This window comes from Apium graveolens, unplaced genomic scaffold (assembly GCF_009905375.1).
Source record: "Apium graveolens cultivar Ventura unplaced genomic scaffold, ASM990537v1 ctg6151, whole genome shotgun sequence".
NCBI lineage: Eukaryota > Viridiplantae > Streptophyta > Magnoliopsida > Apiales > Apiaceae > Apium > Apium graveolens.
Genome location: NW_027419245.1, coordinates 11,557 through 24,336, shown reverse-complemented (window position 1 = coordinate 24,336; position 12,780 = coordinate 11,557). Strand labels below are relative to the sequence as shown.

The 12,780-nt window shown below is 35.6% G+C and overlaps 1 protein-coding gene across 1 annotated transcript; it reads left to right on the top strand.

Moving 5' to 3' along the window:
* Nucleotides 1–12,060: 12,060 nt before the first annotated feature.
* LOC141703057 (putative mitochondrial protein AtMg00310) lies at nt 12,061–12,576 on the top strand (the record flags this gene model as incomplete). Its single annotated transcript, XM_074506671.1, has 1 exon — nt 12,061–12,576. A coding segment is annotated over exon 1 (516 nt), but the record flags the coding sequence as incomplete, so codon positions are not given.
* Nucleotides 12,577–12,780: the final 204 nt, after the last annotated feature.

The following is a 12,780-nucleotide window of genomic DNA, read 5'->3' as shown; positions in this document are numbered from 1 at the left end:
TTATTCATGTTGATATATGTGATATATGCTTAGTTTATCATGCGATGATAGATTTAGGTGAACTTAAATGAACATAAGGCGTTTGTTAGACAACCTAGTATAGTGAAATTGTTTCATAACCTTAAGAACAATATTATGAATACAATCATGAGATTCTTGTGTTGTGAAACACGTAATTGAATATGAATTTTCGATATGAGAGAAAGGATGATTCTGTCAACAACAGATTTCTATCTATAAGAAAGGGTTATTAAGTGACGCCTCTTGACAATGCTCAACCCGATCTGGGAATCATCTGATTATTGATTATTTATTTAAAATATTTAATTTAAAAGGAAGAATCTCTTTATAATATGATTATGATTGTAACGTAATATAATCCCACTAAAATTAAATAATATCAAGTAGTAATTGGCCAATGACACAACGGGCTTGTGTCGGTCATAGCCTTCCAACATGATAGAAAAGTAGTTCTTATTTTTGAATCATTGTCGGTTCGTGCTACAGCCGAGGGCTTTGATTTCGAAATAAGAAATACTTGTCTATTACATAGAGATGTGTACATTGAATAAGAATCTAAAGGTCGGTACGTGCTACAGCCGTGGGCCTTTGGGGACTGATTCAACTGTACGGAATGTTGGGTTAGACTTGACTTAGAATATTGAGTTTGTCGTGCTACAGCCGAGACTCAATTATTCAAGAGGCTAAAGTTTGATTAGGGAATAACATGAGATGTAATTGACAAGAGTTGTCTGCCTATTGAACATTACATGGCGGTTTGTGCTACAGCCGGGGTCGTGTAATGGAATGTAGGATCCCTAATCCCACTAGCATTATGAATGCTTAATTTTTCACGTAGGGGGTTGAATAAATTAGATAAACTAGTGGGAGCCACTTATGAATAAAGACCCGATTCATGTAGTGTTTTAAAATGAAATTGAATATTTGCTAAGTGTTATTATATGTTTATCATTTACAGATTTACTTTGTACGTTATGTCTTCTGCACTATCACTCAGGAGCATACTAGATGCTCACAAATTGACTGGTCCTAATTATGCTGACTGGCTTCAAAACTTGAGAATTGTTCTCAGGATTGAGAAGCTGGAATACGTGATTGACTCACCTAAGCCTACTGAACCTGCTAGTGATGCACATAATGATGAACATGTTGTGTATCGTAAGTGGATAGATGATGCAAATGTTGCTCAATGCATCATGCTAGCTTCCATGAACATTGAGCTACAGAAGCAACATGAGCATATGGATGCTCACACTATCCTTATGCATTTACAAGAGTTGTATGATGTGGCAGGGAGGACAGCTCGATATGAGATATCAAAGGAGTTGTTCGGTTGTAGGATGTCTGAGGGATCATCTGTGAATGACCATGTACTTAAGATGATCAATTTGATTGAACGTCTTGGACAACTTGGTTTTGCCATGGATGGGGAGCTGAGCCAAGACTTGGTCTTGCAATCGCTTCCGAGTTCGTTCTCGCAGTTTGTTGTGAACTTTCATATGAATAAGTTGGATGTCAGCCTGCCTGAACTCCACAACATGTTGAAGACTGCGGAATCGAATTTTCCCCCTAAAGAAGAGTTCTGTTCTTCTAATTGGTGAAGGTTCCAATCCTAAGAAAAGGAAGAGGAACTCTTCCAAGAAGAAGAAAGTAGGTGAGAAAACGCCGGTTCCACCAAAAGCTGAAGACCCCGAGAGCAAAGTTGTTTGCTTTCACTGTAACAAGGTGGGGCACTGGAAGAGGAACTGCAAGGTTTACCTTGCAGAATTGAAGAAGAAGGGTAGTGAGACTACCGCTTCTGATTCAGGTATGTTCATGATAGAAGTGAATATGTCATTTCTACTTGGGTATTAGATACCGCCTGTGGTTCTCATATCTGCAATTTGTTGCAGGGACCAAGGAGAAGTAGGACTCTTGAGGAAGAGGAGGTGATTCTACTGATGGAAATGGAGCAAGAGTTGCTGCTGAAGATGTAGAATCATTTCATTTACATATGCCTACGGGCAAGACTATTGTTTGAAATAATTGTTATTTTGTTCCCTCGATTTTGAGGAATATTATTCCCATGTTAGACTTGGCTGGATTTTCATTTATTATTGAGAATAATGAATGTTCTATTCTAAGAGATAATATTCTTTATGGACGTGGTGCTTTAAATAATGGTCTGTATATATGTGACATAATTTACTTCAGATTGAACAAACTAATAAAAGAAAAGGGATGATGAAAATCTCACTTTATAGTGGCATTGCAGTCTCCATTTAGTAGACATGGAGAGAGGACTGCAAATTTGCTAGGAATGGTACACACAGTTGTATGTGGACCAATGTCTACGCAAGCCATGGGTGGATTTTCATACTTCATTACTTTCATAGATGATAGATCTGGATTCGGATATGTGTTTGATGAAACACAAGTCTGAAGCCTTTGAAAAGTTCAAAGAGTATAAGTATGAAGTGGAGAAACAAACCAAACATAGTATTATAATTCTTCGATTAGATCGAGGTGGTGAATACTTGAATGGAGAGTTTTTGGATTATCTCAAAGTAAATGGTATAGTCTCCCAGTGGACTCCTCCAGATTAGTATCTGAAAGGAGAAATCGAACTTTGTTAGACATAGTTTGGTCCATGATGAGCTATGCAAATCTTCTAGTATTCCTATGGGGTTATGCATTGGAAACCTCAGCATATTTACTGAATAAGGTGCCTTCCAAATCTGTTCCTCAAACTCCGTATGAGATATGGAAAGTAAGGAAACCGAGTCTTAAACACGTTAAGATTTGGGGATGTCCAACTTATGTCAAGTAAGTTGACCCAGATAAGCTGGAATATCGATCCGTAAAATGTAGTTTTGTGGGATATCCTAAAGAGACTTTAGGGTATTACTTTTACACCGATCATCGGGTGTTTGTCTCCAGACATGCTACCTTCTTGGAAAAGGAGTTTATCCTTGAAGGAAACAGGGGGAGCAAAATTGAACTTGATGAAGTTCAAGAAGCACAAACTACTACGGATCAAGTGGAAACACCTGTTCTGACTGAACAACCTTTTGTGGAATAGCCCATTCATAGATCAGGGAGAATATATCGCCAACCTGAGAGGTAATATGGCCTTGTCATTGAGAATGACAATGAGTTGTCGATCATTAATGATGACGACCCTGTGACATATAATGAGGCTATGAGTAGTGTTGACTCAGAGAAATGGCATAGTGCCATGAAATCCAGAATGGAATCTATGTATACGGTATACAAAAGATAGATTATAGCAGATGGCCAGGTGGAGACCTTTAAGGCCAGGCTTTTGGGAAAAGGATTCAAACAAAGGCAATGGATTGACTTTGATGAAATCTTTTACCTGTAGCCCTGTTAAAATCAGTTCGGATTTTGCTTGCGAATGCTGCTTACTACGACTAAAGCTGATATTGGACTTTAAGGATGGTAAAAGCTACAAATACTGTAAGTTGTAGTTTCTTAGTCAAATTCTCATATGCATTTGTACTTAATGTTTTTGACATCATCAAATATACATTGAAATTTTATATTATGCTAATTTACAAGTTGGGGGAGATTGTTAGATATATTTGAGATGTCATGTCTAATGTGTTTTATGTTTAGTTTTCAGATCTTAACAAATAGGAAATATCAGTACTTACTGAAATCAACACTTACTGGAAGTCAGAACTAAAGGATATCAGTACTTAAATTATCAGGAGATAATTATCAGAAGATGGATATCAGAACTTAAGTACGGGAGGACGAACAGTTAAGGAAAGGCTGATTGAAAGGAAAGAAGATCAAGACTAAATAAAGAAGAGATATGCATGGAGAAGATTTCTATGGAAAATATAAGACTTGGAAAAAAAGATATCTAATTAATATATTTTAGGATACATAATCATATTTAATATCAATTAGAGATTATCTTGTAACTGTGTAGTATATAAACACAGACATAGGGTTTACACTATATGTGTTATTATAATCGAAGTTATTATTTATTGTAACCCTAACAGTGAAAGGAATATGTCCTAAGTCCAATCGTGTATTAGGATTTAGGAATAACTTTTATGTAATCTGTTTTGATTTCATTGATATTAATAAAGACTTGTTTTGTTTTTATTACGGGCTTTATCTATTTAAGTGTTTAAATAAGATATACCATAGTTTAGAGTAAAGCTTTTTATGGATTATGATGAGATCATAATAGTGAGACCTAAAAAGATGATAACTCTAAACTTAAATAGTTCCTGGTCATAGGATTACTAACTGGTAATTAATAATCCGCAAAGATCGGTACATACTATGCTTGCTTCATTATGAAGGATATCTGTTCTCATAGACATTTGTGTGGTGACACTATAGCTAGTATGTAGGTGCTTATTATAGAATAAGTTCACTGAACATGACTCGCCTAGCTGAACAACTGATGGAGTTCACTCACGTGTCAGCAGTTGTTCGCTTAGTGATAGTTGTACAAGTATCCTTAGACTTGAGGTCATCATAGTCATCTTGTGTACACTGAACTATGCTTTGGTTTAGTTCTTAGTCTCCAGGGACAATTATTAGGGCTCTTCTGGGTATAGGAATTTGTACACGAAGATAGTGTATGATCAATAAAGGATCTACCCCTTCCAGTGAAGGAAGCGAATGTTCAAGGCTGATCCACTTATGCTAGTTCAGGAATCTCTGGCCAGAGTAAATGAAATTAGAAAGGAGTTTCTAATTTGCATAAAACTACGCATAGTAAATGGTAAGCAAGTGATTGAATTAGATAGGCTTGACACGAGATCTATGCCTTGTATTTAATCGGGACATTGTAGGGTAGAAGGAGTTTATTGTACGGTAACTATTCACTGACAGGTTCTTGGTATTCTAAGCAGTGAATTCATATTATCCGGATAGTCGTGATATGTTGAGAAGCATCACTCACGATGTAGAATAAATGTGATTAATTAATTAATCATATTTAATAAATTAGAGAATTTATATAAATAATGATAAAATAGTTTTATTATTATTTATTTCTACTACCGGCTTAATATTGAACCTACAGGGTCACACCATAAAAAGAGAATGATTTATTGGTGGAGGAATTAATTAATAATGGCTAATAATTATTTATTTATGAAATAAATAATTAATTGGCAAATTTAATAATTGATTAAATGAGATTTAATTGATTATAAATTAATTAAGAAAAGTTCTTAATATTATTAATTAAGGATTTAATTTTTGGAAATTAAATCAAGAGAGAGAATTATTTCTAAAGTGTTTAGAAAAAGGATTAATAATTAAAATGTGTTTTAATTATTAATGAGAATAATAAATGGGATAATAATAATATTATTTATGGGAAAATTTCAGCTGAAAATTTTGCCTATAAATACACTATTATAGACCCTAATTTTATTCTAACCCCATCGAACCCGAAAACCCAAAAAGTTTGGAAAACCCAATTCTCTCCACCTTCTTCCTCCTCCTTAACATCGTTTTCTTGGTGGATACCGGTGGAGTGCTTCACACTTGAGGAGCAACTGCTAAGGATCTCTGATCGTTGTCTCCGAATTATTTTAAAAGGTTAGATTCGATCCCTCGAATTTTTATTCACGATTTATATGCTCTTATTTGGATTTTGTATGTGTAAAAGTGTTTTGCCATGCCCCCGCTGCGTTAAAAATCCAACAAATAGCTCTCGTGATAATTTATTCATCACTGAGAGAGGACAGTTCCATATTGTAACAGAGTTTATTGTGTTGAATAAAATTTGTTTTCTGTTACTTGAGTTCCTTAATTCGATTTGATTGTGATAAACACTGTATTCAACCCCCTTCTACAGTGTGTGTGACCTAATACATTATGAATATTTTAGCTTGAAACTGCCAGGGCATGGGTTCACCTGAAAAAATTCAGTTCCTTAAAGACGTAACCTGATCAGAGAAACCATCATTTATTTTTCTAAGTGAAATAATCACTAGGTATAAAAAGATGGAAGAGCTTTGTATTTAATTAAATTTTGAAGGTTTCATCACAGTTGAACCTCAAGGAAAGGGTGGGGGTATAGCCATGTTTTGGCAAGATGCGGAGAAGGTCACGCTGCTAAGTGTTTCTAAAAACCACATAGATATTTCGATCAACATGGGAGACAACAAGGAATGGCGACTGACAGGTATATATGGGGAACCATCAAGAACTCAAAGATTCAAAACCTGGGAGTTTTTGCGCAACTTATCCCGTGATGCCAATTTACCCCGGTGTTTGGTTGGGGACTTCAATAATGTAACTTCTCAGGATGATAAAAGATGAGGAGCAGCTTACCCTAATAATTTAATTGAAGGCTTCAATGAGTGTTTGTTGGATGCTGAGCTACAAGATCTTGATATTATCAGGCATCAATATACTTGGGAACGGGGAATAAAAATTGAGAACTGGATCGAAATTCGGTTAGATAGGATCTTGATCAAATGGCGAAAGTTTATAACTTGGAGGGGTCTCCATCGGATCATAGCCCGCTTCTCTTAATCCCAGAACAACGGATAAGAGGTAAGAATCAATGACATTTTCACTTTGAGAATGCCTGGCTGACTGACCCTACATGTTTTCAGATAATTAAAGATCGGTGGGAGGAGGATATACACTGTAGTGTTAGTTAGAAGGTCAAGAAATGTGCTGAAAGTAGACATATGGGGAAGAGAGATAACGAGCTGTTTTGGCAAGCATATAAAAGAGTGTAAAATTAAGCTGAAGGCCCTAAGACAGAAACAAGATACTCAATTCATGGATGATTATGAGAGTACGAAGAAACAGTTGCGCCTCATTCTTGACCAGAAAGAAATATTTTGGAGGTAGAGGTCGAAACAACTTTGGTTGCAAGCAGGTGATAAAAATACAAAGTATTTCCATGCTTCGTGTAGCAAAAGAAAGCGTAACAATCATATCCAAAGATTGAAATCGGAGGCAGGAGATTGGGTTGAGTGGAATGAGGGGTTGGGAGACATGATTCAAAATTATTTTCAACAACTATTCACAACCATTACTACCCATACAAATGAAGTGTTGAGTTACATTAGTAAGGTTATGACAAAGCAGCAGAATGCAGAGTTACTCAGGCCTATTTCTGATGAGGAGGTTTGAGATGCAGCCTTTCACATGCATTCTGATAAAGCACCGGGGCCAGATGGCATGACCCCGACTGTAATAACCCCAATTTTTGGAATTTTTGAAACACTGATGAATAGTAACTTTTTGTTGATGATGCTGATTAAGGAAAATTATCAGACCATGCTATATAGGAGTACTGTTATGGAAATTCTAAGATCATATTAGTATTCCATAAAGTAAATGATGTATGTAAAGATCGTCAGAATCAAAATTCGAACACTTTGATTTTTCCCGAAAATCCACCAGATACCGAAAGAAATGAGTATAAGGTAACATGATTAAAAGAATTTAAATTCAAGGATTATAAGATAGGATCATAAAAGGAATATAAAAGATTGTAAAAGGTTTAGGGTAACCCAAGTAATGAGATCCCGGATATGATCCTTTAAATGATTAACGTGAATGAGAGTTAAGCGAACCGTAAAATAAATAATCGACCAAGGAACAAGCACATACAATTAGAATGTGTAGGAAGCTTCCAAGAGAAGCTAAAATATGTGGTTAAAAGAGAAGGTGACATCATCACACCATAAGATTTGGATATGTGGCATGGAAGTGATGTCATCTAGGTGATGCAAGCATTTTAATAAAGTAAACTCTACATAGTTTAGCAAAGATCAATTGCAAACAAGCATTCTTTCACACATTCCAAGACAAAACCAAGGGAAAAACTTATCTTCCTCACCCAACCAAAAAGCTCTCGGCCAAAACAAACCAGCAACTTCAAACTGCCATATCTCCTTCAATACTCACTCAAATGTTGTTTTCTATAACTCGTTGGAAAGGTACTGAGATGACCTACAACTCTTGTACAAGTCTCATCCAAATAAGCATGGTAAGACCCTCATTTTTACAGTTCTTTCAATCGTAATTTTAGAAACTTCAAAGCCTAACTTTGTGTTCTTGATTTCTTTGGAAAGATCAAGCTTGTAGGAGGCTCCCTAAGGCTTCCTAGCAACTTAACACCTCCCAAGAAGGTATAAACTTCAAACCCTAGCCTTTACTTTGATTATTAGTGAGTTTGATTGTTGGTTTTCTAAATGAGAAGCATGATCTTTGATTATTAGTAGTTTGATTTGAATTTGGAGTGATTTGGTGAATGAATATTGTTATAGTTAATAGAACTTGATTGTGGTTGGTTGAGATGAAGAATCTGGAGAATAAGGACTGGTATAGTATTATTTAGTTGAGGTTTTGATGTGTTAATAATTGTGGGTTGTTTGGTGAGGTTTTGGTGTAGTGAGAAACTTGGAAAACTCGTAAACATAGCCGTCGTAATGCCCGTTTTCCTTAGACTGTTGTACATGAATCTTGGACCAGATAACTCACTGAAAAATCTGTAACTTTGCCATGTTTAGCTAGATCATGTCGTAATCTTCGTTTTGGTATGTGGTTCGCTTAGATCTGATGTACGGTTTAGGAGAAACGACCGTTTTAAGTTACGGAGTTTCGCGAATGAACCTTTACCCCTCGCTTAACTTTGAAACCTTGTTAAGGCCCCTAAAAGACTAATTGGATTAAGAAACAATTATGTAAGGTGGATTAGGAAGTTGGAAAAGTACTCACGAAAGAGTCGCCTTAAAATTCATAACGGTTAATTTATTAAAATTGGTGGAACCGAGGGTACGCAAGCGATTAATGCAAATCGTTAAGCGTATAAGCGACCATAAGCGACCGTTAGGGTATGAGTGAGTTTTGACTAGTTTCTTAAGCGACCGTGGTCTAATTCCGGCTTATGTTGTTGTTCATAGGTTACCGGACCCACTCTAAGCATAAATCTACCCCCGGAACACTCAGGAAAGTTTTCTACCCGTTATACTGTTGTTGTGATGTAAATATATTGATGCATTATCTTGAGATAAGTGCATGACTTTTATTATCAAATCTTGTGATATATTGGAGCATGTTGATATGGTATATATATGCATGTTGTGAAATCTTGATATTCTATTATCAATTCAAATGCTTATAAATTGCATAATACCTATGCTAGAGATAAGCAGTAGTTGCGTATACCCTTAGTATAGGGGACCCAAAGGTGAACATTTTTCTAAACCGGGAGTCGATGTTCCCGACTATTATATATATATATATATAGTTTTTATAACTACTAATCAGATAAGGTATATTCGATAGTTTTGAATAATAATCAAACTTATTTTCAATTATTCAAATAAAGATGGTACTTTCGTATAAGTATATCTTTTGTTATTTATTATTCATTTCAAGTATGAGTTTTAAAACTTCTACTTCAATATTTTTATAAAGATTATCCTTATGGGAATATTATTTAAATAATAATATTCAGATATTTTCTAATATATCGGGATTGATTTATTTTATTAAATCATCATTACTCTAAACATTCTTTAAAATGTTTTTGAGTTTTCAAAATGATATTAAAAGTTATAGTGGATCCCAAAACTCGTTTTCAAATTTAAGATCTTCCTTTCGAAGGGGATTTAAATACTCGTTTAAAAATCTGAGGGATCCGGCTCTGTGGTGTATTTTATGTTCGCAACGAGGTTGTTGTTTTGATAAAAGAATTTGATTACTTTCCCAACATTCGGGAAGTAAGTCCATCTAATTAGGTCGACATAAGCGACATGCCGGGGTATGGTCTATCAAGGTGTAAGAGGCTGGGTGACAGTCCATCCACGCATGAGTGGCCGGGTAACGGTCTAGCGCGAGGTCCTAATACGACCAGGGTGATGACCGGCGAGGAATTCATCCATCTACAGTAGAAAATGTTACTTATTGGTATCATTGCCTGATCAGCAAGATATCGGGTTTATGCCAAAATTCTCTTCGTTCCAAATTCATTGGGTATTATAACTCTGTTTATACTATTCATAATAGAGGGTTTCAAGGAATGTATGAGATATATATATAGGTGTATATATATCGGGAATTAATGAAGTATCTAGTAACTTCATTTTTTAAATGATATTTCAATTATTGAATCTATTCAAGTCTTATCTTGTAGTCTCATCTATGTGATGAACTTTTGAAACTGATTATACCTTGAACGGTGGTAGTTCAAGTAGTATTCGTAAAAGATACAAGTATATTGGGGTATCTTGTAACATCATCTTTTAACTTAAATCTAGTAAATGATTATCTTATGTATGACAAAGATTTTCCGAAAAACGTTGAGACAAGGTTAGATATATGAGATCACCTTGCAACGATATCTTTATACAGTTATAGACTGGAACTCTGTGTATATTATGCATGGAAGGGGACTTCCAAGATTTTGAAAAGTATATATACATAAATATTAAATATTTTGCGATTTGGTCGCGTTAAGATATCAACTTGGTTCATTTTTATTTGACCAAGACTTTCATGAGTACTATGAGAATACTCATATATTGTAAATTATTATACATGTAATTTTGGTGGGCGTGTTGCTCACCCTTGCTTTATTCTTTCATAACATAACAACGGATAGACAAGATGAACAAGATCAAGCTCCCAATTCACGAGCGGATAGGAAACGTTCCGCAGTTTCCTGTAGGCATTGATGCCGCTGTAGCTGAGGTAGTAACTACCAATAGGCTAGGTTTTCAACAATTGATGTACCAGACTTATGTATATTATAAATTGTAATAATGGCAAAGAATATGTAAATTTATTCAGAAACCCTTTTGAGGTGTCATGACTTATAATTGTGGAATAAAATAACTTGTGTTATTTTTGGTATTCATCTCTGAGACTATAACTTGTGGTGTGTGTGTATATTGTGGGGTCACAGTATGCAGTAGTTGGTTGTTTATTAATATTAAGTGTTATTAAGGGAAATGGAACTCGTGACAACCCGGATCCCCGACCCCAGATTTGGGGGTGTTACACCGACATTCTTTTAAAAGAATTGAAAGATAGTAGGAAAGGATGTGGTTTATTTGACACAAAATTTCTTCATGAGTGGAGTAATTGGAGACAACATGAATGCCACTAATATCGTGTTAATTTCAAAGAAGAAGCACCCGTCCTTGTTAACTGATTTACGACCAATTGCTTTATGCAATGTTGTGATGAAGATTGTCACGAAAGTGATGGCCAACCCGCTTAAGAAAATTCTGGATACGAGTATTTTAGCGACTCAAAGTGCCATCTTGTTAGGTCGGTTAATCACGGATAATATCATGATCTCATTCGAGGTTATGCATTATTTAAAAAGAAAGAAATTTGGTATGAAAGGGTTCATGGCACTCAAGCTAGATATGTCGAAGGCATACGATAGGGTTGAGTGGAAGTTTTTACAAGACATCTTACTTGTCATGGGATTTAGTACCTGGTGGACACATTTAATCATTCAATGTGTTTCGACAGTCGAGTACAACATTGTGCATGGTGAGCTTACTCTTGGTCCAATAGTTCTAACTCGAGGTTTGAGACAGGGAGACCCACTGTCTCCATATCTATTTATTGTGTGTGCGGAACGTTTAACAGTTCTTCTTAAGAAGTATGAACGACAAAAATGGCTGCATGATGTTCGAATTTGTAGGAAAGCTTCTGTAATAAGTCACATGTTATTTGCGGATGACAACTATATCCATTGCAAGGTAGATACAGAGGAAGCTAACAAAGTAGTGGAATTGCTGAATAAATACGAGAATGCTCCATGCCAAAGAATTAATAGAAACAAGTCATCAGTTTTTTCAGTGCTATTGTGATTGACTACAACAAAAACCTGGTTTGTCAAGAACTTCAAATATCGAAAGCTGATTCTTCTTCGAAATATTTGGGTTTGCCCAATATTTTAGGCCATAATAAGTCGATCATCTTTGGGTACTAAAGGACAAGGTGAAAGCTAGTGTGCAAAGTTGGAACAAAAAGAAAATATCTCGACCAGCCAAGGAGATTCTGTTTAAAATGGTAGCTCAAGTCCTTCCCTCATATGCTATGTATGTCTTTTTACTCCCAGCCGATCTGATAAAAGATATTGAGGGCTGTATGGCAAAAAATTTCTGGAATTCCAATCAGAAAAACAACTCAAAAATTGGATGGATGTCGTGGAAAAGAATGTCAAAGCATAAGCTTTCAGGGGGTTTAGGATTTAGGTGTCTTCGAGATTTCAATATAGCCATGTTGGGGAAACAATGCTGGAGACTTCTCACCAATCACGAGAGCCTTGTAGCCCAGGTGTACAAGGGCAAATATTATGCAAATGGTGATTTCTTGAATGTTGATCTTGGAAGTAGCCCAAGTTTCATATTGAGAAGCATTTGTGAAGTAGGGAAAGTCATGTCTGCATGGTCAAGTTGGCGAATTGGTAATGGGATGGACATCCGAATTTTAAATCATCCTTGGTTACATGACCAAAGAAACCCGTATATAGAATCTACCTCACCAGATTTACTCAATCAAAATGTGGCGTCTTTGTTTAAGGTAGACACTAAAGATTGGGACCGGGAAATCATGCTCGATATTTTTTATGATAGAGATCTGTTAGATATATTTGATAATGTCATGGCTAATATGATTTATGTTTAGTTTTCAGATCTTAAACAGGATAAATCAGTACTTACTGGAAGTCAGGACTTAAGGATATCAGTACTTATATTATCAGGAGATAATTATCAGAAGATGGAT